Consider the following 24,376-nt stretch of genomic DNA (forward strand, 5'->3'; position numbering starts at 1 on the left):
CTACAATCTAAGAGCATTCTGAACCCCACCAATGATAGAATTGGGCCAAACTTCTCACACAGAACACCCAATAAAAAGAAAAAAATACTAGAACAGTTTGGTGAGCATTGACCTTGAGTTTGGGAGTTGTAGTTCACCAACATCCAGAGAGCCCTGTGGACTCAAACAATGATGGATCTGGACCAAACTTGGCATGAATACTGAATATGCCCAAATGTGAACACTGGTGGAGTTTAGGGAAAATACACCTTGACTTTTGGGAGTTGTAGTTAATGGGATTTATAGTTCACCTACAATCTAAGAACATTCTGAACCCCACCAATGATAGAATTGGGCCAAACTTCCCACACACAACCCCCATGCCTTGAAGGGACTCGCTGGTGTGAACCTCCCTCCAGCCTTGCACACTCTCTTTCGGCTGCATATGCGCAACACTGGCCTAAAGCAACTCTCAGCAGAAACCAAACCTTGCTGAAGCAAACAGACACTCTGCACATGAATCAGAAGCAATTGCAAAGGGGAAACTGAGTCAGATCTATCCTGGTCAAGTGAGAAGACGCACCAAAAAGGGAGAGGCGGCCTTTGGCCATTTATGTTCATCAGGTTTGAATAGCAAACCAAAAAGGATGAAGCCATGGTCCTCAAAGCTGAGAGGGAGTGACCCGCAATCTTATGCGCTTAGAGAAGAGGAATGCAAAGTAGGGAATGCACAAGGAATAGAGGGAAATGCAATGCAATGATCTCCCGAGGTTTTGCAAATTCCCCACAGCTTGGTTCCATTTCGGCAAAGACGCAGGCCGGATTCCAAAACCCGGACCACCTCCTCACTGAAGGGATCCCCAGAGGGAAAGAGCAATTCCTTGCAAGAGCAGTTCTGAGAGAGACACGCATGGCGTGATGGACAGGCAGATAAGCGGGGAGGACTGGGGACGGAAGGAGGGTGGGCAGACAAGCGAGGTTGGACACCGGCACGATTCAATCTGCTTCCATTTGGGGAGAAGGAAGAGAGGCACCAAAGGTTGTCTCCAACGTGGGAGAGTCCACCAACCTAGCCCCAATATCAACATAAAATGACACTCTGTGCATGCTCAGAGTTTCCGCAAGATGTCCTAGAAGGAAGGGAAAAGAGGAAAACATGCACCAAGTGGTGGGTGGATGGAAGGATGGGTAGATGCATCATCTGGTTCAATCAGCTTAAATTTGGGGAGAAGGAAGAGAGGCACCGAGGGGACCTGAAGAAAGCCATCTCCAACCTTGGAGACCCAGTATCCACAGAAAAAGGCACTGCACATGCCCAGAAGCCATCTCCAACCTTGGAGGCCCAACGTCCACATAAAAAGGCACGCAGAGTGCCTTTTTATGTGGACGTTGGGTCTCCAAGGTTGAAGATGGCTTCTGAGCATGTGCAGAGTGCCTGCTCAGAAGCCATCCCCCAACATGTCCATATAAAAAGGCATTTTGCACATGCCCAGAAGCCATCCCCAACCTTGGAGACCTAATGTCCACATAAAAAGGCACTCTGCACATGCTCAGATGCCATCCCCAACCACGGAGACCCAGCATCCACATAAAAAGATACTCTGTGCATGCTCAGAAGCCATTCCCAACCTTGTAGACCTAATGTCCATATAAAAAGAGACTCTGCACATGCTCAGAAGCCATCCCCAACCATGGAGACCTAATGTCCACATAAAAAGGCACTCTGCACATGCTCAGAAGCGATCCCCAACCATGGAGACCCAGCGTCCACATAAAAAGGCACTCTGCATATACTCAGAAGCCATCCCCAACCCTGAAGACCCAACGTCCACGTAAAAAGGCACTCTGCACATATTTATAAGCCTTCTCCAACCTTGGAGACCCAACGTCCAAATAAAAAAGCACTCTATGCATGCTCAGAAGCCACCCCCAACCTTGGAGACCCAACACCCACATAAAAAAGGACTCTGCGCATGCTCAGAAGCCATCCCCAACCTTGGAGACCCAACATCCACATAAAAAGGCATTTTGCACATGCTCAGAAGTCACCCCAACCTTGAAGACCCAATGTCCACAGAAAAAGGCACTTTGCACATGCTCAGAAGCCATTCCCAACCTTGGACACCCAACATCCATATACAAAGACACTCTGCGCATGTTCAGAAGCCACCCCCAACCTTGGAGACCCAGCGTCCACAGAAAAAGGCATTTTGCACATGCTCAGAAGCTATTCACACACAAAACACATATACACAGACTGGGCCACAGCAATGCATGGCAGGGGACAGCTAGTTTATGTATATGTATGTGTATATATGTGTGTGTGTGTGTATGGTGAGGATTACAAAACCACATATATACACAAACACACATATATACAAACACATATATATGCATATATACACACACAAAACACATATGTGTTTTGTGTGTGTATATATGTGTATATGTGTTTGTATACGCATATATACAGACTGGGCCAGGGGACTGCTGGTATATGCATATGTATATGTATATGCATATGTAAATGTGTGTGTGTATATATATATAAATATGGTGAGGATTACAAAATGACATATATACACAAACAGACATATATATACACACAAAGCACATATACACAGACTGAGCCACAGCAATATTATATGTATGTGTATGTGTATATGTGTGTGTGTATAACAAACATATATATACACACAAAGCACATATACACAGACTGAGCCACAGCAATAGTATGTGTATATGTATGTGTATATATGTGTGTGTGTATAACAGACATATATATATACACAAAGCACATATACACAGACTGAGCCACAGCAATAGTATATGTATATGTATGTGTATATATATATATGTGTGTGTGTGTATATATAACAGACATATATATACACACACACAAAGCACATATACACAGACTGAGCCACAGCAATAGTATGTGTATATGTATGTGTATATATGTGTGTGTGTGTATAACAGACATATATATACACACAAAGCACATATACACAGACTGAGCCACAGCAATAGTATATGTACATGTATGTGTATATATATGTGTGTGTGTATAGCAGACATATATACACACAAAGCACATATACACAGACTGAGCCACAGCAATAGTATATGTACATGTATGTGTATATATATGTGTGTGTGTATAACAGACATATATATACACACAAAGCACATATACACAGACTGAGCTACAGCAATAGTATGTATATATATGTGTATCTGTATAAGTATGTGTGTGTGTGTGTGTGTGGTGAAGATTACATATATATATATATATACACACACACACACACACACGTGTGTTCCATTGATGAAAAGGGTTATTTAGGGTGTCCTTTCATATGGTACTATCCACTTCTGGTGCCCATACCCCTCTCGTCTTCCATCCCTTGCAATGACCTTGGCGGAGAAGCGGGCTTGGCTGTTGCGTGGGCAGCGCCAGCCTCTCGCTAATCAATCGGCAGTCAAACTGCTATTATCTCCAGCGTGCCGCTCACAATATTTACCCAGCTCTCGAGTTGGGGGAGAGGGAGAAGTCTAGGGAGGAAGGAACATCTTTTTGGTTTGGGCTGTAGGCGGATGGGACACCTCCCTACCAGACTCGTCTCCAAACGCACATCTCTCCAAGATGCAAAAACAAGGGGGTGCATCAAGACTGTTGCATTAATTTTCTGCCACGGCATCATATCCCAAAATCGTGGGAGTTATTATTTTGCAAAGCCTTCGCTGGCAAATAATGCTGGTGCCACACCAAACTACAGAGCTAACCATGCTTAGTTTCCAAGATGAGATGGGATCTGGAAAACTGGCAGCAGGTTGCTTTGGGTCTCTCCAAAATAATCTCATTTTTCCTTGGGGGACAAGGACGACACACACACAAAGCCATTCGGAGAGTTGGATCTTCTTCCCTGATGTATGCTTGTCTGTGAACTTCAACCAGAAACCACTTTTCCCACCACATTGACCCTAAAGACGAGTAGCCTCCATTTGTGGGGTTACCAACATCATGATGATGATGATGATGATAATAATAATAATAATAATAATCTATATAAATAAAAATGTAATGTTCGTTTGTGGGATTAACAGAACTCTGGACGAATTGACACCAAATTTGGACACAAGACACCTAACAACCCAATGTATGTCCTTCACTCAAAAAATTGATTTTGTCATTTGGGAGTTGTAGTTGCTGGGATTTATAGTTCACCTACAATCAAAGAACTTTCTGAACCCCACCAACGATAGAATTGGACCACACTTGGCACACAGTTCTCCCATGACCAACAGAAAATACTGGAAGGGTTTGGTGGGAAGTGTCCTTTGGTTTTGGAGTTGTAGTTCACCTACATGCAGAGAGCACTGTGGACTCAAACAATGATGGATCTGGACCAAATTCTACACGAATACTCAATATGCCCAAATGTGTACACTGGTGGAGTTTGGGGAAAATAGAATCTTGACATTTGGGAGTTGTAGTTGCTGGGATTTATAGTTCACCTACAATCACAGAGCATTCTGAATGTCACTAAAGATGGAACTGAACCAATCTTGGCACACAGAACTCCCCATGACCAACAGAAAATACTGGAAGGGTTTGGTGGGCATTGACCTGGATTTTGGGAGTTGTAGTTCACCAATATGCAGACAGCATTTTGGACTCAGACAATGATGGATCTGAACAAAACTTGGCATGAAGACTCAATATGCCCAAATGTGAACACCAGTTCAGTTTGGGGGAAATGGATCTTGTCATTTGGGTGTTGTAGTTGCTGGGATTTATAGTTCACCAACAGTCAAAGATAATTATGAATTTCACCAATCTTGGCACACAGAACTTCCCATGACCAACAGAAAATACTGGAAGGGTTTGGTGGGCATTGACCTTGATTTTGGGAGTTGTAGTTCACCAATATGCAGAGAGCATTTTGGACTCAGACAATGATGGATCTGGACCAAACTTGGCATGAAGACTCAATATGCCCAAATGTGAACACCGGTTATGTTTGGGGGAAATGGATCTTGTCATTTGGGAGTTGTAGACTTAAGATTCCGACTCTGTCCTCCCCTTTTTACAATTAGCCTTAATCTGCTCAGATGGCTGTGCATCTTGGTGGTGTTCCTGCTGGGTGTTCCTGCCCAGCATGGAGGGTTGGACTAGATGACCCTTGGGGGTCCCCTTCCGACTTAAGACTCTGATTCCCTCCTCCCCCTTTTTACAATTAGCTTTAATCTGCTCAGTTTTAATTCAGCCTTGCCTCTTTTTTCACTGCCTTAGGGGGTGAAGGAGAACATGAGAAAAAAGAAATATATAATCCACACTCACACAGAGAAAGAAAAAGAGAAGAAAGAACAGCTCAGGGAAAAGGGGGGGAGAGAGAGAGAAATGAATGAATATTTCAATTTGTGACACGCCGCCGTCATGGAAAGAGAGCCCTGTCGGGTGATTGAAGGAAGGCGGGGTGGCGGAGGGAGGCGAAACGAAGGGGGGGGGGGGCGAGAAAGAAGAATGGCTTTCATTTAGATAGAATAGAGAAAATTATTTAGCGAAAAATGAAGAGGGATGAAGCTCATCCAGCGCACAAACACGACGGCACATCTCCCTCCTCGCTTCGGTACAGCTGTCGGCACGGCCCCCTCGCACCCCCTCCCCTCGCCAGCCTCATAATCACATTTTTCAGCCCATCATCCAAAGCTCCATTCCAAAACCTTATTGATACGCATCTCCTTTAAAGGGGATGGTGAGCAGAGTTGAGGGCCGTAATCAGACAGCGGGCCGTATGCTTTCGATCCATCTCCTTTAAAGGGAACGGCGAGCAGAGTTGAGGGCCGTAATCGGACCGTGGGCCGTATGCTTTCGATCCATCTCCTTTAAAGGGAACGGCGAGCAGAGTTGAGGGCCGTAATCGGACCGCGGGCTGTATGCTTTCGATCCATCTCCTTTAAAAGGGATGGTGATCAGAGTTGAGGGCCGTAATCAGACCGCGGGCCGTATGCTTTCGATCCATCTCCTTTAAAGGGAACAGTGATCAGAGTTGAGGGCCATAATCGGACCGCGGGCCGTATGCTTTCGATCCATCTCCTTTAAAGGGAACAGTGATCAGAGTTGAGGGCCATAATCAAACCGTGGGCCGTATGCTTTCGATCCATCTCCTTTAAAGGGAACAGTGATCAGAGTTGAGGGCCATAATCAAACTGTGGGCCGTATGCTTTCGATCCATCTCCTTTAAAGGGGATGGTGATCAGAGTTGAGGGCCGTAATCAGACTGCGGTCCATATGCTTTCGATCCATCTCCTTTAAAGGGGACGGTGATCAGAGTTGAGGGCCGTAATCAGACCGTGGGCCGTATGCTTTCGATCCATCTCCTTTAAAGGGGACGGTGATCAGAGCTGAGGGCCGTAATCGGACCGCGGGCCATATGCATTCGATCCATCTCCTTTAAAGGGGACGGCGATCAGAGTTGAGGGCCGTAACCGGACCGTGGGCTGTATGGTTTCAATCAATCTCCTTTAAAGAGGACAGTGATCAGAGTTGAGGGCCATAATCGGACCGCGGGGCGTATGCTTTTGATCCCTCTCCTTTAAAGGGTACTGTGATCAGAGTTGAGGGCCATAATCGGACCACGGGCCATATGATTTCGATCCATCTCCTTTAAAGGGGACGGTGATCAGAGTTGCGGGCCGTATGCTTTCGATCTATCTCCTTTAAAGGGGACGGTGATCAGAGTTGAGGGTCGCAATCGGACCGTGGGCCGTACGCTTTTGATCCAAACCTGGCACTTTTGAACTAGTCCTTTTCCTAGCCCATGCAAAAAAAAAGTGATTTTAATGCATTTTCGAAGGCTTTCATGGCCGGAATCACTGGGTTGCTGTGAGTTTTCCAGGCTGTCTAGCCATGTTCCAGAAGCATTCTCTCCTGACGTTTCGCCCACATCTATGGCAGGCATCCTCAGAGGTTGTGAGGTCTGTTGGAAATTAGGAAAACGAGGTTTATATATATGTGGCATAGTGGGTTAACCGCTGAGCTGCTGAACTCACTAATCAAACAGTCGCAGGTTCAAATCCAGGGAGTGGTGTGAGCTTCCACTGTTAGCCCCAGCTTCCGCCAACCTAGCAGTTTGAAAAATGCAAATGTGAGATCAATAGGTACTGCTTCAATGGGAAGGTAATGGCACTCCATGCAGTCATGCCGGCCACATGACCTTGGAGGTGACTATGGATAAAACCTACTCTTTGGCTTAGAAATGGGAGATGAACACCAACCCCCAGAATCAGACACAACTGGATTTAATGTCAAGGGAAAATCCATCCCTTATATTTTATATCTGTGAAATGATGTCCAGAGTGGGAGAAAGAACTCATGTCTGTTGGAGGCAAGTGCGACTGTTGCCATTGGCCACCTTGATTACCATTCAATGGCCTTGCATCTCCAAAGCCTGGTTGCTTCCTGCCTGGGGGGAATCCTTTGTTGTTGGCAAGAGAAAACGGGAATTCCAGAAGGACAACAATCAAGGCCAGCTACCACCTCCCAACAAAGGATTCCCCAGGCAGGAAGCAGCCATGATTTGAAGCTGCAAGGCCATTCGATACTAATCAATGTGACCAATTGCAATATTCACACTTCAAAGACACAATAGATATTTTTCCCACCTTGGACATTTCACAGAGATATAAACCCCACTAGTTTCCAACAGACCTCACAACCTCTGAGTTTGCCTGCTATATATGTGGGTGAAACGTCAGGAGAGAATGCTTCTGGAACATGGCCAGATAGCTTGGAAAACTCACAGCAACCCAGTCATTCAGGCCGTGAAAGCCTTCGACAACACTATCCTCAAAGGAATGGCTTTAGGGCAAAGAGGGTGAGGTTGCAGTGGGCACAATCTTCACTCTTGGGAAGGGTCGGAGTGAGATAAGCAAAGATTGCCATGCAAAGAAGTATTGGAAACCCACTGGAATGCTTCATGCCAAGGCGGCCTTTCCCGTCTCTGACTCACTGCAAAGTATACAAATACACACCCCATGAGTAGATAAGATTCACATCAGAAACCCAAATCTATGCAGATGGGAGGCCACTATCAGAATATTTACTTTTTGGGAAACCGTCAATCCAAATAGGTATGACCTATGCTCAAGATGGGAGGGCGTCCACAATAATGACTTCGACTCAATAGGGGTTTTTTTGCAATAATAATGTCTTTTACGTCACACTTCAGATGCTTCCGGTCACACCTTCTGGCCCAAATCCTATTTTGAGTCCGGACTAAAATCTCTAATTATTATTATTATTATTGTTGTTGTTGTTGTAATAATAATTGTTTGAGTCTCTTTTAGATTAAAATGGGCATATTATTATAATATTAATATTATTAATATACCCATTTTTAATCTAAAAAAGCCTCCATCAGTGAAATTCCCCTATGCGTCAGCTCCCCCATCCATCGACAAATCCAATTAAATCCAATGTGGATGCATAATGAACTGAACTTGAAAGAGAGAGAGGTTGGACTACAACACCCATCTCGCACACTTCACAGGATTGTGCTGGTTATAGATTCCTTTCTGTTTAACCCACTCAACTATACATTCCTTTGTGGAAAGGAGGCTGGACTAGATGGCCTTTGGGAGCCCCCTCCATCTGAACTGATTGAGAATGGATTGCGGTGGGAATGCATTATTTGGCAATATAGACTCAGCTATAGACTCCATTGTAGAAGGGAGGCTGGACTAGATGGCCTCTGGGAGCCCTCTCCATCTGGATTGATTGCAATGGGAATGCATTATTTGACAATTTAGACTCAGTTATACATTCCTTTGTGGAAGGGAGGCTGGACTAGATGGACTTTGGGGGGCCCCTCCACCTGAATTGACTGAGAATATATTGTGATAGGAAAGCATTATTTGGCTATAGACTCCTTTGTGGAAGGGAGGCCAGACTAGATGGCCTTTGGGAGCCCCCTCCATCTGAATTGATTGGGAATGGATTGCAATAAGAATGCATTATTTGGCAATGTAGACTCAATTATAGATTCCTTTGTGGAAGGGAGGCTGGACTAGATGGCCTTTGGGGACCCCCTCCATCTGGATTGATTGCAATGGGAATGCATTATTTGGCAATGTAGACTCAGCTATAGACTCCTTTGTGGAAGGGAGGCTGGACTAGATGGCCTTTGGGAGCCCCCTCCATCTGAATTGATTGAGAATGGACTGCGATGGACATCTCCAAAGTCATGTGGCCGGCATGACTGCATGGATCAGTACTATGTTTCAAACTGCTAGGTTGGCAGAAGCTGGGGCTAACAGCGGAAGCTCACCTCACTCCCTGGATTTGAACCAGTGACCTTTTGGTCAGCAAATACATCAGGCCAGCAGTTTAATCCACTAATTCCTTTGTGGAATAGAGGCTGCACTAGATGGCTTTTGGGAGCCCCCTCCATATGAATTGATTGAGAATGGATTGCTGAGGGAATTCACTCTTTGGCCATGTAGACTCAGGAATAGACTCCTTTGTGGAAGGGAGGCTGGACTAGATGGCTTTTGGGAGCCTCCTCCATCTGAATTAATTGAGAATAGATGGTGATAGGAAAGCATTATTTGGCTACAGACTCCTTTGTGGAAGGAAGGCTGGACTAGATGGCTTTTGGGAGCCCCCTCCATCTGGATTAATTGAGAATATATTGTGATATATTTTATTTCTTTTATCTGATTTTAATCTTGTCACAGAAAATTCAACAAAGATACTTAAAAAAGAGAGAATATATTGTGATAGGAAAGCATTATTTGGCTATAGACTCCTTTTGTGGAAGGGAGGCTGGACTAGATGGCCTTTGGGAACCCCCTCCATGTGAAGCAAAGGGAAAGAAGCCAGCTCTGTGGAATGATGTGCCGCCTTTGTGAGCCTGGCATGCCTCTCCCATCCAAAAAGAATTGCCTCTTTTAAGAAAGCAGGAGAGGAGAAGATCACATTACAGAGTGGGGGGAGTGTTGCAAAGAGGGCTGGGGTCCCTCCATTGGCGGAGGAGCAGCAGCAGCAGCAGTGCACAATAGAAATAGGGGAGGTGGGCTACCCAGAGGCCCCCTCCTTTTGGTGGCCGCATTCCTTTTAATTAAAAAGGGGGGGTGCCTAGAGACACACAGAAAGAGAGATTGAGAGAGGGAGGAAGAGGGAGGGAGAGACTCTGTGCAAGGCTGGAAGGAAGAGGACCAAGTGAAAAAGAGATTGCTAAATATTGGAAGATGTTGGGGAGGGGGCTCGAAGAATATTCCACATGATTTAGCAAAGACTGTTATGGAGCCTGTTGAGAGTCCAGGCTAAATTCCCCAAATCTACATCTTCCACAAAGGGATGTATAGCTGAGTCTACATTGCCAAATAATGCATTCCCATTGCAATTATTTCAGATGGAGGGCCCCCCTCCAGCCTCCCCCCCCCCCCCCATAAAGGAATCTATAGTTGAGTCTACATTGTCAAATAATCCATTCCCATTGCAATCAATCCAGATGGAGGGGGCTCCCAAAGGCCATCTAGTCCAGCCTCCCTTCCATATTGCAATCAACCCAGATGGAAGGGGCTCCCAAAGGCCATCTAGTCCACCCTCCCTTCCATAAATGAATGCATAATTGAGTCTACATTGCCAAATAATGCATTCCCATTGCAATCAATCCAGATGGAGGGGGCTCACAAAGGTCATCTAGTCCAGCCTCCCTTCCACAAAGGAATGCATAGCTGAGTCTACATTGCCAAACATTGCATTCCCATTGCAATCAATCCAGATGGAGGGGGCTCCCGAAAAGGCCATCTAGCCCAGCCTCCCTTCCATATTGCAATCAATTCATGGAAGGAGGCCCCAAAGACCATCTAGTCCAGCCTCCCTTCCATATTGCAATCAATTCAGATGGAAGGGGCTCCCAAAGGCCATCTAGTCTCACCTTCCTTCCATATTGCAATCAGTTCAGATGGAGGGGGGGGCCCAAACGCCATCTAGTCCAGCCTCCCTTCCACAAAGGAATGCATAACTGAGTCTACATTGCCAAACAATGCATTCCCATCACAATCAATCCAGATGGAGGGGGGCTCCCAAAGGCCATCTAGTAAAGATGGAGGGGGCTCCCAAAGGCCATCTAGTCCAGCCTCCCTTCCACAAAGGAATGTGTAACTGAGTCTACATTGCCAAACAATGCATTCCCATTGCAATCAATCCAGATGGAGGGGGCTCCCAAAGGCCATCTAGTCCAGCCTCCCTTCCATATTGCAATCAATTCAGATGGAGGGGGCTCCCAAAGGTCATCTAGTCCAACGTCTCTTCCACAAAGAGATGTATAACTGAGTCTACATTGCCAAACATGCATTCCCATTGCAATCAATCCAGATGGAGGGGGGCTCCCAAAGGCCATCTAGTAAAGATGGAGGGGGGCTCCCAAAGGCCATCTAGTCCAGCCTCCCTTCCACAAAGGAATCTATAGCTAAGTCTACATTGACAAATAATGCATTCCCATTGAAATCAATCCAGATGGAGGGGTCCCCCAAAGGCCATCTAGTCCAGCCTCCCTGCCATAAAATAATCTATAGTTGAGTCTACATTGCCAAACATGCATTCCCATTGCAATCAATCCCGATGGAGGGGGGCTCCCAAAGGCCATCTAGTCCAACCTCCCTTCCATATTGCAATCAATTCAGATGGAGGGGCCCCCCAAAGGCCATTTAGTCCACCCTCCCTTCCATAAAGGAATGTATAACCAAGTCTACAATGCCAAACAATGCATTCCCATTGCAATCAATCCAGAGCGAGGGGGCTCCCAAAGGCCATCTAGTCCAACCTCCCTTCCAGAAAGGAATCTATAGCTGAGTCTACATTGCCAAATAATGCATTCCCATTGAAATCAATTCAGATGGAGGGGGCTCCCAAAGGCCTTCAACTACAGATGGAGGGGGCTCCCAAAGGCCATCTAGTCCAGCCTCCCTTCCACAAAGGAATCTATAGCTGAGTCTACATTGCCAAATAATGCATTCCCATTGAAATCAATTCAGATGGAGGGGGCTCCCAAAGGCCTTCAACTACAGATGGAGGGGGCTCCCAAAGGCCATCTAGTCCAGCCTCCCTTCCACAAAGGAATCTATAGCTAAGTCTACATTGACAAATAATGCATTCCCATTGCAATCAATCCAGATTTAGGGGGCCCCCAAAGGCCATCTAGTCCAGCCTCCCTTTCATAAAGGAATCTATAGTTGAGTCTACATTGTCAAATAATGCATTCCCATTGCAATCAATCCAGATTTAGGGGGCTCCCAAAGGCCATCTAGTAAGGAATTGTGGGAGTTGCAATCCAAAACTCCAAGAGGGCCCAAGTTTGCCCATGCCTGGTCGACACCAACCCTGCAGAAACATCCAAGGATCTTACTATATGTATTAATACGTGGAGAACTGGAACCAATGGTTGTCGCAATGGCAATAGACACAACAATAACATTAACAAACTTCTGACATGATAAATAATAATACTGACACCAAAACATAGTATGTCACAGCAAATGAGATCTATATGCTGGATTTCATATCACAAAATCATAAAGCAAACACTTCCCAAGCGTCCATGGACTGTGAGGTGTATATTATTATTATTATTATTATTATTGTTGTTGTTGTTGTTGTTGTTGTTATTATTCTGACACAAAAACACAGTATTTCACAGCAAACAAGATATATATGCTGGATTTTGTATCACAAAATCACAAAGCAAACACTTCCCATGCTATTATTATTATTATTATTATTATTATTATTGTATACATAACAAGAAGAGCCCACAACAAACAAGATCACTATGCTGGTTTTTGTATTAAATCACACATCCGACACTTCCGAAGCATCTAGGACTGTGTGATGTATCAGTGAATAATGCATTCAGATCAAAGTAGGGTGGCCTTTTGCAGCTAACAGTAATTTTGTCAGTGTTGATTGTTTTTAAGTGCAGGCCAAGGTCTTGAGGCACTGCGCCCAGTGTGCCGATCACCACTGGGACCCCCTTGACTGGCTTGTGCCAGAGTTTTTGCAGTTCGATCTTTAAATCCTCATATTGTGTCACCTTTTCCAGTTGTTTTTAAGTGCAGGCCAAGGTCTTGAGGCACTGCACCCAGTGTGCCAATCACCGCTGGGACCACCTTGACTGGCTTGTGCCAGAGTCTTTGCAGTTCGATCTTTAAATCCTCATATCATGTCAGCTTTTCCAGTTGTTGTTGTTGTTATTATTATTATTATTATTATTATTATTATTACTAGTAGTAGTAGTACCATAGACCACAAACCACCTATTGCAATGCAACCTGAGCCCTGCCACATGCACAATGGAGGATCTTCTTGCAACAACACCAGAGGCACTTCAAGTGGCCAGCTACTGGTCAAAGGACATTTAATCGACTGCCAAGTTAGCAAACTTTGTGTTTTGTTTGTTTGTTTGTTTGTTTTTAATGCAATACAACTGTTTGGTTCGCTCTCGACACGATAAATAAATCAACAAATACTACTAGTAGTTTACTTATACACAGCTTTATCTCTCCCGAAGGAGACCAAACATCTCAGCAAGCACGAGTCCAAAAGTGGCAGGCTGTAACCCGGAATCTCAATCAGTGCACTCATGGCGTGCAATCTCGCACCCAAAACCACTGTTTTCATAGACTGCCGCCAACTTACAGCCATCCTGCTTGGCACCAACTGCTAAGCCTTAATGCTATCTGGTCCCAAGAGGTGTAGTTTGCCAAGGCCCCATCACTCTCGGGCAGAGAAAGCAAAAGACTTGGTAAAACTCCTAAGCTTTGAGCCATGGTGCTTCAAAGTGGGTCCAAACCGCACTCATTCCACAATGTAGATGCACCAAGAGGGAGAGTAAACAATGGGATTGGGAAAGGAAGCTTTCAGGGAGGGGAAGTTGCATTGCGTCATCCCTCCCCCCTTTTAAACCCACCCGCCCCAATGGCTCTCTTTCCATGTGGTCAAGATTTCCCAATAGTTCCTATTGTCCAGCGCTCCTTTAAAAATCCCCAATTAGTATTATTTATGTCCCCCAAAGCAATAATAGACCAAAGATGCAATGCTTTCTTGAGTTGTCCCTGGAATTGCAACCCTCCCATAAGACCCCCATTAATAAGACCCCCAATTTTGGGGGATTGCACTCAAAAAAACCCCATTAGTATTATTTATGTCCTCAAAAGCAATAACAGACCAAAGATGCAATGCTTTCTTGAGTTGTCCCTGGAATTGCAAAAGCCCCCCCCCCAAGAGACCCCCAATTTTGGGGGTTGCACCCAAAAAAACCCAATAGTATTATTTATGTCCCCCAAAAGCAATAACAGACCAAAGATGCAATGCTTTCTTGAGTTGTCCCTGTAGTTGCAACCCCCCCCCCATCAATAAGACCCCCAATTTTGGGGGGCTGCACACAAAACCCCCCATTAGTATTATTTATGTCCCCCAAAGCAATAACAGACCAAATATGCAATGCTTTCTTGAGTTGTCCCTGGAATTGCACCCCCCCCCATAAGACCCCCATCAATAAGAACCCCAATTTTGTGGGGTTGCACCCCAAAAACCCCATTAGTATTATTTATGTCCACCAAAGCAATAACAGACCAAAGATGCAATGCTTTCTTGAGTTGTCCCTGGAGTTGCAACCCCCACAATAAGACCCCCATCAATAAGAACCCCAGTTTTAGGGGGTTGCACCCAAAAAAACCCAATAGTATTATTTATGTCCACAAAAGCAATAACAGACCAAAGATGCAATGCTTTCTTGAGTTGTCCCTGGAATTGCAACCCCCACAATAAGACCCCCATCAATAAGACCCCCAATTTGGGGGGGGGGGGTTTGCATACAAAAAACCCCATTAGTATTATTTATGTTTCCAAAATCAAGAGGCCAGAGATGCAATGCTTTCTTGAGTTTTCCCTGGAGTTGCAACCTGCCCCCCCCATAAGACCCCCAATTTTGGGGGGTTGCACACAAAACACCCCTGCAAATTTGCAGCTGTGTTTCTCATCCTTTAAGGGTTCTTTTAGGATGAGAGAGGCATCTGCAAATGTGGGAAAGGGAAGAAAGAGGAGGGGAAAGACCCCTTTCGGTGATGTCACCCCTTCCCCAAATGGAGCACCACCAACCATCTCCCCCTCCCACCCCCGCCCCCCAAAAACCCACATTCCAGTTGGAGTTTTGCATACTTGGAGGGAAGGGAGCAGGGAGCAACTCCAACATGGGGAAAGACCCCCTTTTGCAAAACAAAACACAGCTATTTCCAATCCAATCTACCCCCCCCTCTCTCTTTTGAAATGGGGGAAGGGGAAAGGGGGCGGGGCCTAGAGGCCTGGGAATGTTGCCCCCCCCCCACCATCCCCCTCCCCTTTTGTTCCTCTTGAGATGCTGCTAAGTTTTGTTCCATGGTCCCAAAGGAAAAGGAAGAGGGAAGGGGTTGCAACAGGGCTCCTGAGTTTTTGGGGGGAGATGGAGCTCTGATCCCAATGAGGAAACCCATTGGAAGCCCTTAAGGAGAGCCTATGGGTCTACTAGGGAGCAAGCCCTGGCCTTCTCCTCCCCTTTAAGGCTTCCAAGGAGCTCAATGCACAGCAAGATGAATGGGTCAGCCAGAGAGTTAAAGGGACAGATCCACCAAATTGAGGGTCTTGGAAGGACCCCCCCCAAAGTAGTCCCCACCCCCAAGAAAGGGAGGCAAAAGGGTCCCAATCCATATGTCCCCAAAAGCAATCTAATTATTAGCAGTATTATTAGTGTGTGTGTGTGTAAATATATATATCTAATTATTAGCAGTATTATTAGTGTGTGTGGGTGTGTGTAAATATATATATCTAATTATTAGCAGTATTATTAGTGTGTGTGTGTGTGTATAAATATATCTAATTAGCAGTATTATTAGTGTGTGTGTGTGTGTGTATAAATATATCTAATTAGCAGTATTATTAGTGTGTGTGTGTATAAATATATCTAATTATTAGCAGTATTATTAGTGTGTGTATATATATATATATATAGTCTATAATAAAAGTAGTTATATTATTATATTGTTGATATATTATTATAATATTATTATTATATATTATTATATTATTATAATATTATTATAATGTTATTATATATAATATATTATAATAATATAATACTATAACATTGTATTAGTGATATTATTAATATACAATATCATATTACTAATGTTATTATTATCAATATTAGTAATAACATTGATGATGCAATAATATTAATAATAGTATTAAAATTAAAATAATAATGTAAATTAGTATTGATAATATCAGTATTACTAGTAATAATATTAACAATCTTTACAATGATATTAATGTTAATTAGTATTGATGATATTAATAATATTAGCAGTAGCAACAATATATTATTGCTAATAGTAATAATAGTAATGATATCATTAGTATAATAGTAATGATATTATTGTTAATAATTTTAATATTATTAATTAGTATTGATATTATTAATTAGTATTAATAATATCATTAATTACTATGAATAATACCAATAACAGTAGTAGTAATAATAATACTGATGTTTACAATAATAGTAATGGCATTGTTATTATTAATTAGTATTGATATCATTAATTAGTATTAATATAAATTAGTATTAATATTATTAATTAGTATTAATAATATCAATAATAATGCTAGAAATAATAGTGATGTTTACAATAATAGTAATGGTATTGTTACTATTTACTAGTACTGATTTTATTAATGAGTATTAATAATATTATTGAGTATTAATAATATCAATTATAATACTAAAAATAATAGTGAGGTTTACAATAATAGTAATGGTATTGTTAGTATTAATTAGTATTGATTTTATTAATGAGTATTACTAATATTATTAATGAGTATTAATAATATCAATAATAATACTAGAAATAATCGTGATATTTACAATAATGGTAATGTTATTGTTATTATTAATTAGTATTGATATTATTAATGAGTATTAATGAGCATTAATAATAACAATATCAATAATAATAGTAGTAATAGTGATGTGTACCATCATAGTAATGGTATTATTATCAATGAGTATTATCAATTAGTGTTAATAATATCAATAATAATACTGATGTTTACACTCATAGTAATTGTATTATTATTAATTAGTATTAATAATATCAATAATAATAGTACTGATGTTTACAATCATAGTAATGGTATTATTAATTAGTATTAATAATTAGTATTATTAATTAGTATTATTAATTAGTATTAATAATATCCATAATAATAGTACTGATGTCTACACTCATAGTAATGGTATTGTCCTTATTGATATTATTGATATATATATATATATATATATATATATATATATATACTGTTAATAATAATAATAATATGAACAGTATCAATAAGAAGAGTAATGATGCTGCTCCCCCTCTTTGGCTGGCTGGCTCCCCAAAGAGCCCCCACTCCCTCTCTCCGGAGCCCTCTGGAGGGGAGAACCGAATTACTTCCCCTGTTTACACGGGTCCCAATCCGGAGTGAGACCGGGAGCAGCGAGGGGTGCCAAGGATCTTCTCCTTCTTCCTCTTCCTTAGGTCCGGACCCCAAAGCACTCTCTCCAAATCCCGGAGAAGCCCCAGAACCGCCTGGCTCCCAAGTTTCCCCCCTTCTCCTCGTTCTCCTCCTTCTTTTGGGGGGTCCCCTTCCTTCCTTCCTTCCTTCCTTCCTTTCTTGGGGGGCTTACCTTGGGCGAAAGCGGCGCCGGCTCCGGTGAAGACCCAAAGCACGGCCAGGAGGGCCAGCATCGCTACACCATCCCCGAAAGAGGAGCCACTCCGGAGTCTTCTTCTTCTGCTCCTTCTTCTTCTCTTTCTCTTTCTCTCTCTCTCCTCCTCGAGCCAAAAAAGAGGGAGGAGAGCCAAAAAGGAAGGAGGGAAGAGGGAGAGAATGGGGAAAGGGAGGAGGAGGAGGGAAAACTCCGGGATGGAGAAGAGAAGGGGAGGAGGAGGAGGAGAAGGGGAGGCGCTCCGGACTGGCTGCCCCCGCCTCCTCCGCCTCCTTCTCTTCTTTCCCCTCTTTTTGGTCTCCTCACAGTCCCAAAGGCGCGCGCGCGCCAATTAGGGCAAAGTTCTGGCACGTGTGAACGCGGTACACGTGTCTCACAATTGAAATAAGCCACGCGGGACACTTGAGATGCTGCTTCCCCGCCTCCTTTTTCCTCCTCCTCCTCCTCCTCTTCTTCCTCTTTCTACGCCTTCTCCTCTCTCTTTCTCCTCCTTTCCTTCTTCTCCTCAACTGTTCTTTTCTCCTCTTTCTTCTTTTCTTTTTCTTCTTTTTTCTTTCTCGTCCTCTCCTCCTTCCTCCTCTTCTTCTCTTTTTTCTTCCTCTTACTTCTCTCTCTTTCTCCTCCTCTCCTCCTCCCTCTTCTTCTCCTGCTCCTTCTTCCTCTTCTCTTTCTTCTCCTCTTCCTCTTCCTTCTCTTTTCCTCATTTTTCTTCCTCTTTCTCCTTTTGTTTTCTTTCCTCTCCTCTTCTTCTCCTCTTTCTCTTTGGCCTTCCTCTTCTTCCTCTTTCTTCTCCTCTTTTCCTACCTCTGCTTCCCCTTCTTTCTCTTCTTCTCCGATTCTTCTTCCTCTTTCTTCTTCCTCTTCTGTTTTCCTTCTTCTTCCTCTTTCTCCTCTTTTCTTTCCTCTCGTCCTCTCCTCTTTCTCCTCTTTTCCTTCCTCTTCTTCCTTTCTCCTTCTTCTCTGTTTCTCCTTCTTTCCTTTACTCTTTCTCCTCCTCCTCCTCCTCTTTCCTCTTATTCTTTCTTGTCTTCCACTTTCTTTTCTTTTCTCCTCTTTTTCCTCATCCACCTCTTCGCCTTCCTCGTCTTATTCCTCTTTCTCCTCTTCCTCCTCTTCTCTTTCCTCTTCTCATCGTCCACTCTTCCTCTTTTTCTTCCTCTTCTCTTTTCCTTCTTCCTCTTTCTCCTCCTTTCTTTCCTCTCATCGTCTTCTCTTTCTTCTCCTCTTTTCCTTCCTCTCCTTCCCCTTTCTCCTTCCTCCCCCTTTTTCTTTCTTCTCCTCTTTTCCTTCCTCTTTTTCTTCCTTTCTCCTTCTTCTCTGCTTCTCCTTCTTCCCTTTACTCTTCCTCTTTCTCCTCCTCTTCCACTTTCTTCTCTTCTTTTCCTCTGCTTCCCCTTCTTCCTTTTTCTTTTCTTCTTCTCTGGTTCTTCTTTCTCTTTCTTCTTCCTTTCTTCTTCCTCTTTCTCCTCTTTTCTTGCCTGTCGTCTTCTCTTTCTCCTCCACTTTTCCTTCCTCTTCTTCCTTTCTCCCCCTTCTCTGCTTCTCCTTCTTCCCTTTACTCTTCCTCTTTCTCCTCCTCCTCTTTCCTCTTATTCTTTCTCGTCTTCTTCCACTTTCTTCTCTTCTCCTCTTTTTCCTCCTCTTCGCCTTCCTTGTCAGAATGGTCTTTGATTGTAGGTGAACTACAAATCCCAGAAACTACATCTTCCAAATGACAAAATCAATCCCCACCAAGCCCACCATTATCCAAATTTGGGCGTATTGGCCCAGTGCATATAAATATATCCTTCATCTTAGATGTTTACATAACGATTCATAACAGTAGCATAATTACAGTTATGAAGTAGCAACGAAAATAATGTTATGGTTGGGGGTCACCACCACATGAGGACCTGTATTAAGGGGTCACAGCATTAGGAAGGTTGAGAACCACTGATCTAGGTAACTCCCATAATCCACCCAATCTTGGAACCCGGATGAAATTTTTATTATCATTCTGCCAATGTGTCAACATTATCATCACGAGATCTTCTCACCTCTGCAGGAGTCTACAGATAGGATTCACCCAAGCAGGAAGCAGCCAGGCTTTGAAGCTGCAAGGCCAAGTTGGCCAATTGCAACATTCACACTTGCCTCAAGCAGACATTAACTCTAGTTGTGTCCGACTCTGGGATTCTAGTGCTCTAAGCCGAAGAACCGGCGTTGTCCACAGACACCTCCAAGGTCATGTGGCCAGCATGACTGCATGAAGTCCTGTTACCTTCCCGCCGGAGCGGTACCTATTGATCTACTCACATTTGCATGTTTTCAAGGTTGGCAGAAGCTGGGGCTAACAGCAGGAGCTCACCCTGCTTCCCGGATTCGAACCTGCAAACTTTCGATCGGCAAGTTCAGCAGCTCAGTGGTTTAACCCGCTGCGACACATCTCCTAGGAGCCTTGAGGCGTCACGCTGCGTTCATTCTGCAAATCTAGAATGGTCCCTTTGTCCGACTCCTCCAGCGCGGGATCATCCCAGGACGAGCCAGGCGCGGACATGCAGACACACCAGCTGCCTTGTCAAAGCCGGTTTGCTTGGATGGGCCCTTTTCTCCCCCTTCCTTATATATAGATATTTTGCTCTTCTCTTTCCCTGATGGGTTTTCTTCTGGGACTCCAGTTCCCCCTGGAGACAAAACAACCCCGGGAAGGACGAATTGTGTCTGTCTGGATTGGGAGGAAAGTGGGAAAAAAGGCAGCTGATTCCAGGTTTCCATCTCAGCACCTGGTTTACAGATTCTTACATCTTCCGAAAACTGGAAGGGCAAAAGATAACTGTTTCTCCAACTACTACAACTCCCAGAATCCACCCAATCTTGGAACCTAGATGAAATTTTTGTTATTATTCTGTCAATGTGTCAATATTATCATCACGGGATCCTCTCACCTCTGGAGGAGTCTACAGATAGGATTCTCCCCAGGCAGGAAGCAGCCAGGCTTTGAGGCTGCAAGGCCACTCAATGCTAATCAAGTTGGCCAATTACAACATTCACACTTGCCTCAAGAAGACAAGAGTTCTTTCTCCCACCCTGGGCATTATTCCACAGCTATATAAACCCCAACAGATCTCATAACCTCCCTCCAGGCAGGAAGCAGCCAGGCTTTGAAGCTGCAAGACCATTCAGTGCTGATCAAGGTGGCCATTTGCAACATTCACAGTTGCCTCAAGCAGACAAGAGTTCTTTCTCCCACCCTGGACATTATTCCACAGCTATATAAACCCCACTTGATAGTTTCCAACACATATCACAACCTCCGAGGATGCCTGCCTCCCATAGATGTGGGTGAAATGTCAGGAGAGAATGCTTCTGGAACATGGCCATACAGCCCGGAAAACTCACAGCAACCCAATGATTCCAGCCACTCAAGCCTTCGACAACACGTTGTTGTTGCTGTTACATTATTATTATTATTATTATTATTATTATTATTATTATTATTATTATGCCAATATATCAACACTCTTTTTGCTGTTGTCGTCATTATTATTATTCTGCCAACATGCCAATTTGCCAATGTCATTATTATTATTATTATTAGTAGTAGTAGTAGTAGTAGTATTATGCCAATATGCCAATATATCAACATTGTTTTTCCTGTTGTCATCTTTATTATTATTATGCCAACATGCCAATGTCATTATTATTATTATTATTATTATTATTATTATTATTCCAGTATGCCAATGTATCAACATTGTTTTTGCTGTTGTCATCATCATTATTATTATGCCCACATGCCAATTTGCCAATGTTATCATCATTATTATTATTATGCCAATATATTTGCCAATGTCATTATTATTATTATTGTTATTGTTATTATACCAATATGCCAAAGTATCAACATTGTTTTTGCTGTTGTCATTATTATTATTATGCAAACATACCGATTTGCCAATGTCATTATTATTATTATTATTATTATTATGCCAATATGCCAATGTATCAACATTGTTTTTGCTGTTGTTGTCATTTTTATTCTGCCAATGTTCCAATTTGCCAATGTCATTGTTGTTGTTGTTCTGCCAATATGCCAATATATCAACATTGTTTTTGCTGTTGTTGTCATTATTCCGCCAATGTGCCAACTTGCCAATGTCATTATTATTGTTGTTGTTCTGCCAGTGTGCCAATGTATCGTATCGTTGTTGTTGTTGTTCTGCCAATGTGCCAATACCAAACATCCAAACCTTCATCTCTGCCCATGGAAATGCATCTAGGCCTACTTTAGAGGTTAGCAGGCTCGATGGGATCCTCAGGAGTAATTTCCCAATTTGTCAGTGTTATTGTTGTTGTTATTGTTTTTGTTCTGCCAATATGCCAATGTATCAACACTGTTATTGTTCAATGTATTGTCGAAGGCTTTCATGGCCGGAATCACTGGGTTGTTGTAGGTTTTTCGGGGCTATATGGCCATGTTCTAGAGGCATTTTCTCCTGACGTTTCGCCTGCATCTATGGCAAGCATCCTCAGAGGTAGTGAGGTCTGTTGGAAGTAGGAAAATGGGTTTATATATCTGTTGCGTTCCAGGCGATCATAGATCCGATGAGCCTGTGGTGTTTTGAAAGTCCTTTTGGCTGCGAGATATATAAATCCATTTTCCTACTTCCAACAGACCTCACTACCTCTGAGGATGCTTGCCATAGATGCAGGCGAAACGTCAGGAGAAAATGCCTCTAGAACATGGCCATATAGCCTGGAAAAACCTACAACAACCCACTGTTATTGTTGTTGTTCTGCCAATGTGCCAATATCAAACATCCAAACCTCCATCTCTACTCATGGAAATGCATCTAGTCCTAATTTAGAGGTTAGCAGGCTCGATGGGATCCTCAAGAGTAAATTCTCCCTCCTTTTGGGCTGTGACTCCCGTTACTCTTTATTATACTTTATCTCCCATTATCTACCAATTAAGGCTTGCAAAATAAAAATCTGACCACGGCGACCTTTTTGCCTCCCCAGTTGTCCGCTTTTCTCCTGGACCGTACGAGCCAGATCTTAAGCATCCTTTCCTACTCAAGTTCTTTCTCCCTCCCTCTCCAAAAACAAGACTTCAAAGGGATCTTCTCCCCACCCCGAAGCAGCCTCCAACTTATTCCTTCCTGCTTTCTCTCCTCCGCCCCTAGGTTTTGCCATCTTTTCTCCTCCCTTGGGCTCCTGCTTGCTTTGGAGCCCCCAGATTTCGCCCCAGGCACAACTGGAGAGGTGGTCTCTATGGCAACCACGGTGCTACACACACACACACAAACACACACACAGCCTCAACAAAATGCTGGGAAGAGGGATGGATCCCCAGGGTGCATCTTGCACTGTCGAGGGAATGTATCTTGGCACCACTTGGCAATGGGATCGCGGGAGCTGTAGTTTGACAAAGAATGGGGATACATCTCCCAATAATGTATATCTGTAGCATGGAAGTAACAGTATAGATGCATGCATCGCAACTTCTGATCCTGATAGTAGTCCCATGATGGGGAAAAGTTGACCTTTTTGCAAGGAAGGGCCCGGTTTCTTCCAAAGCTCACGGCTGCCTCCTGGTTGTGGCAAAGGCACACTGCCGATGTGCCACACACCAAAACAATGGTGCTCCATGCAGTCATGCTGGCCACATGACCTTGGAGGTGTCTACGGACAACGCTGGCTCTTCGGCTTAGAAATGGAGATGAGCACCACACCCCAGAGTCAGACATGACTGGACTTAATGTCAGGGGACTACCTTTACCTTTACCTTTACCTTCCCCTATAGCTGCCACAACATGGATGCATTGCGGTACCCCTTACCTGGGCATACCCCTCAATTGCCCAATTTGACCACCTTGATTACAGTATGCATACATTTAGAAGTCAATCTGCCCTCCGAAGGGTGGCCAAAAGGATCCATCGCTTGGAAGCCCATCTCTCTAGTTAGCAGCTTAGGGAGCTGGGTATGTTAACCTTGGAAAAAAGAGAGCCAGGTTCATATATTTGAGAGGCTATCCCATCGAGGAGGGCTCAAGCTTGCTTTCTGCTGCTCTGGAGACAGACTGGATACAACAACAACAACACTAACAATACTACTAATAAAAATGGAATATGTCCAAAGGAGGGCAACTAAGATGATCAAGGGTTTGGAGAACCAGCCCTATGAGGAGCGGCTTAAAGAAAGAGAAGGGGGACGAGAGCCAGGTTCAAATATTTAAGAGGGAATCCCATTGAGGAGGAGTCAAGCTTGGTTTCTGCTGCTTTGGAGACATACTGGACACAATAATAATAATAATAATAATAAATTTATAGTCTACCCTTCTCAAATTAGACCAGGTTGTGGCGCAGCTGGTTGGGAGTCAACTGCATTAAAATAGCTACTGATCGAAAGGTCATGAGTTCGAAGCCAGCCCAGATCGGAGTAAGCTCCTGATCATTTGTCTAGCTTGCTGTCAACCCTTGCAGCTCAAAAGACAGTTGCATCTGTCAAGTAGGAAATTTAGATATTGTTTATGCAGGGAGGCTAATTTAACTAATTTCCGACACCATAAAACTCTCCAGTAGCGTGCAAAAGAATGGGGACG

The 24,376-nt window shown here is 43.6% G+C and overlaps 1 protein-coding gene across 1 annotated transcript in view; it reads right to left on the minus strand.

The window, feature by feature from the left end:
• Positions 1 to 17,996, minus strand: part of KIRREL1 (kirre like nephrin family adhesion molecule 1) — a 164,149-nt gene extending 146,153 nt beyond the window's left edge. The window contains exon 1 of the mRNA XM_067472383.1: positions 17,751 to 17,996. Coding sequence (XP_067328484.1) covers positions 17,751 to 17,811 — 61 coding nt within the window. The 5' untranslated portion in view covers positions 17,812 to 17,996. The remainder of the gene's footprint in view (positions 1 to 17,750) is intronic.
• Positions 17,997 to 24,376: the final 6,380 nt, after the last annotated feature.

This window comes from Anolis sagrei, chromosome 12 (assembly GCF_037176765.1).
Source record: "Anolis sagrei isolate rAnoSag1 chromosome 12, rAnoSag1.mat, whole genome shotgun sequence".
Classification (NCBI taxonomy): Eukaryota; Metazoa; Chordata; class Lepidosauria; order Squamata; family Dactyloidae; genus Anolis; species Anolis sagrei.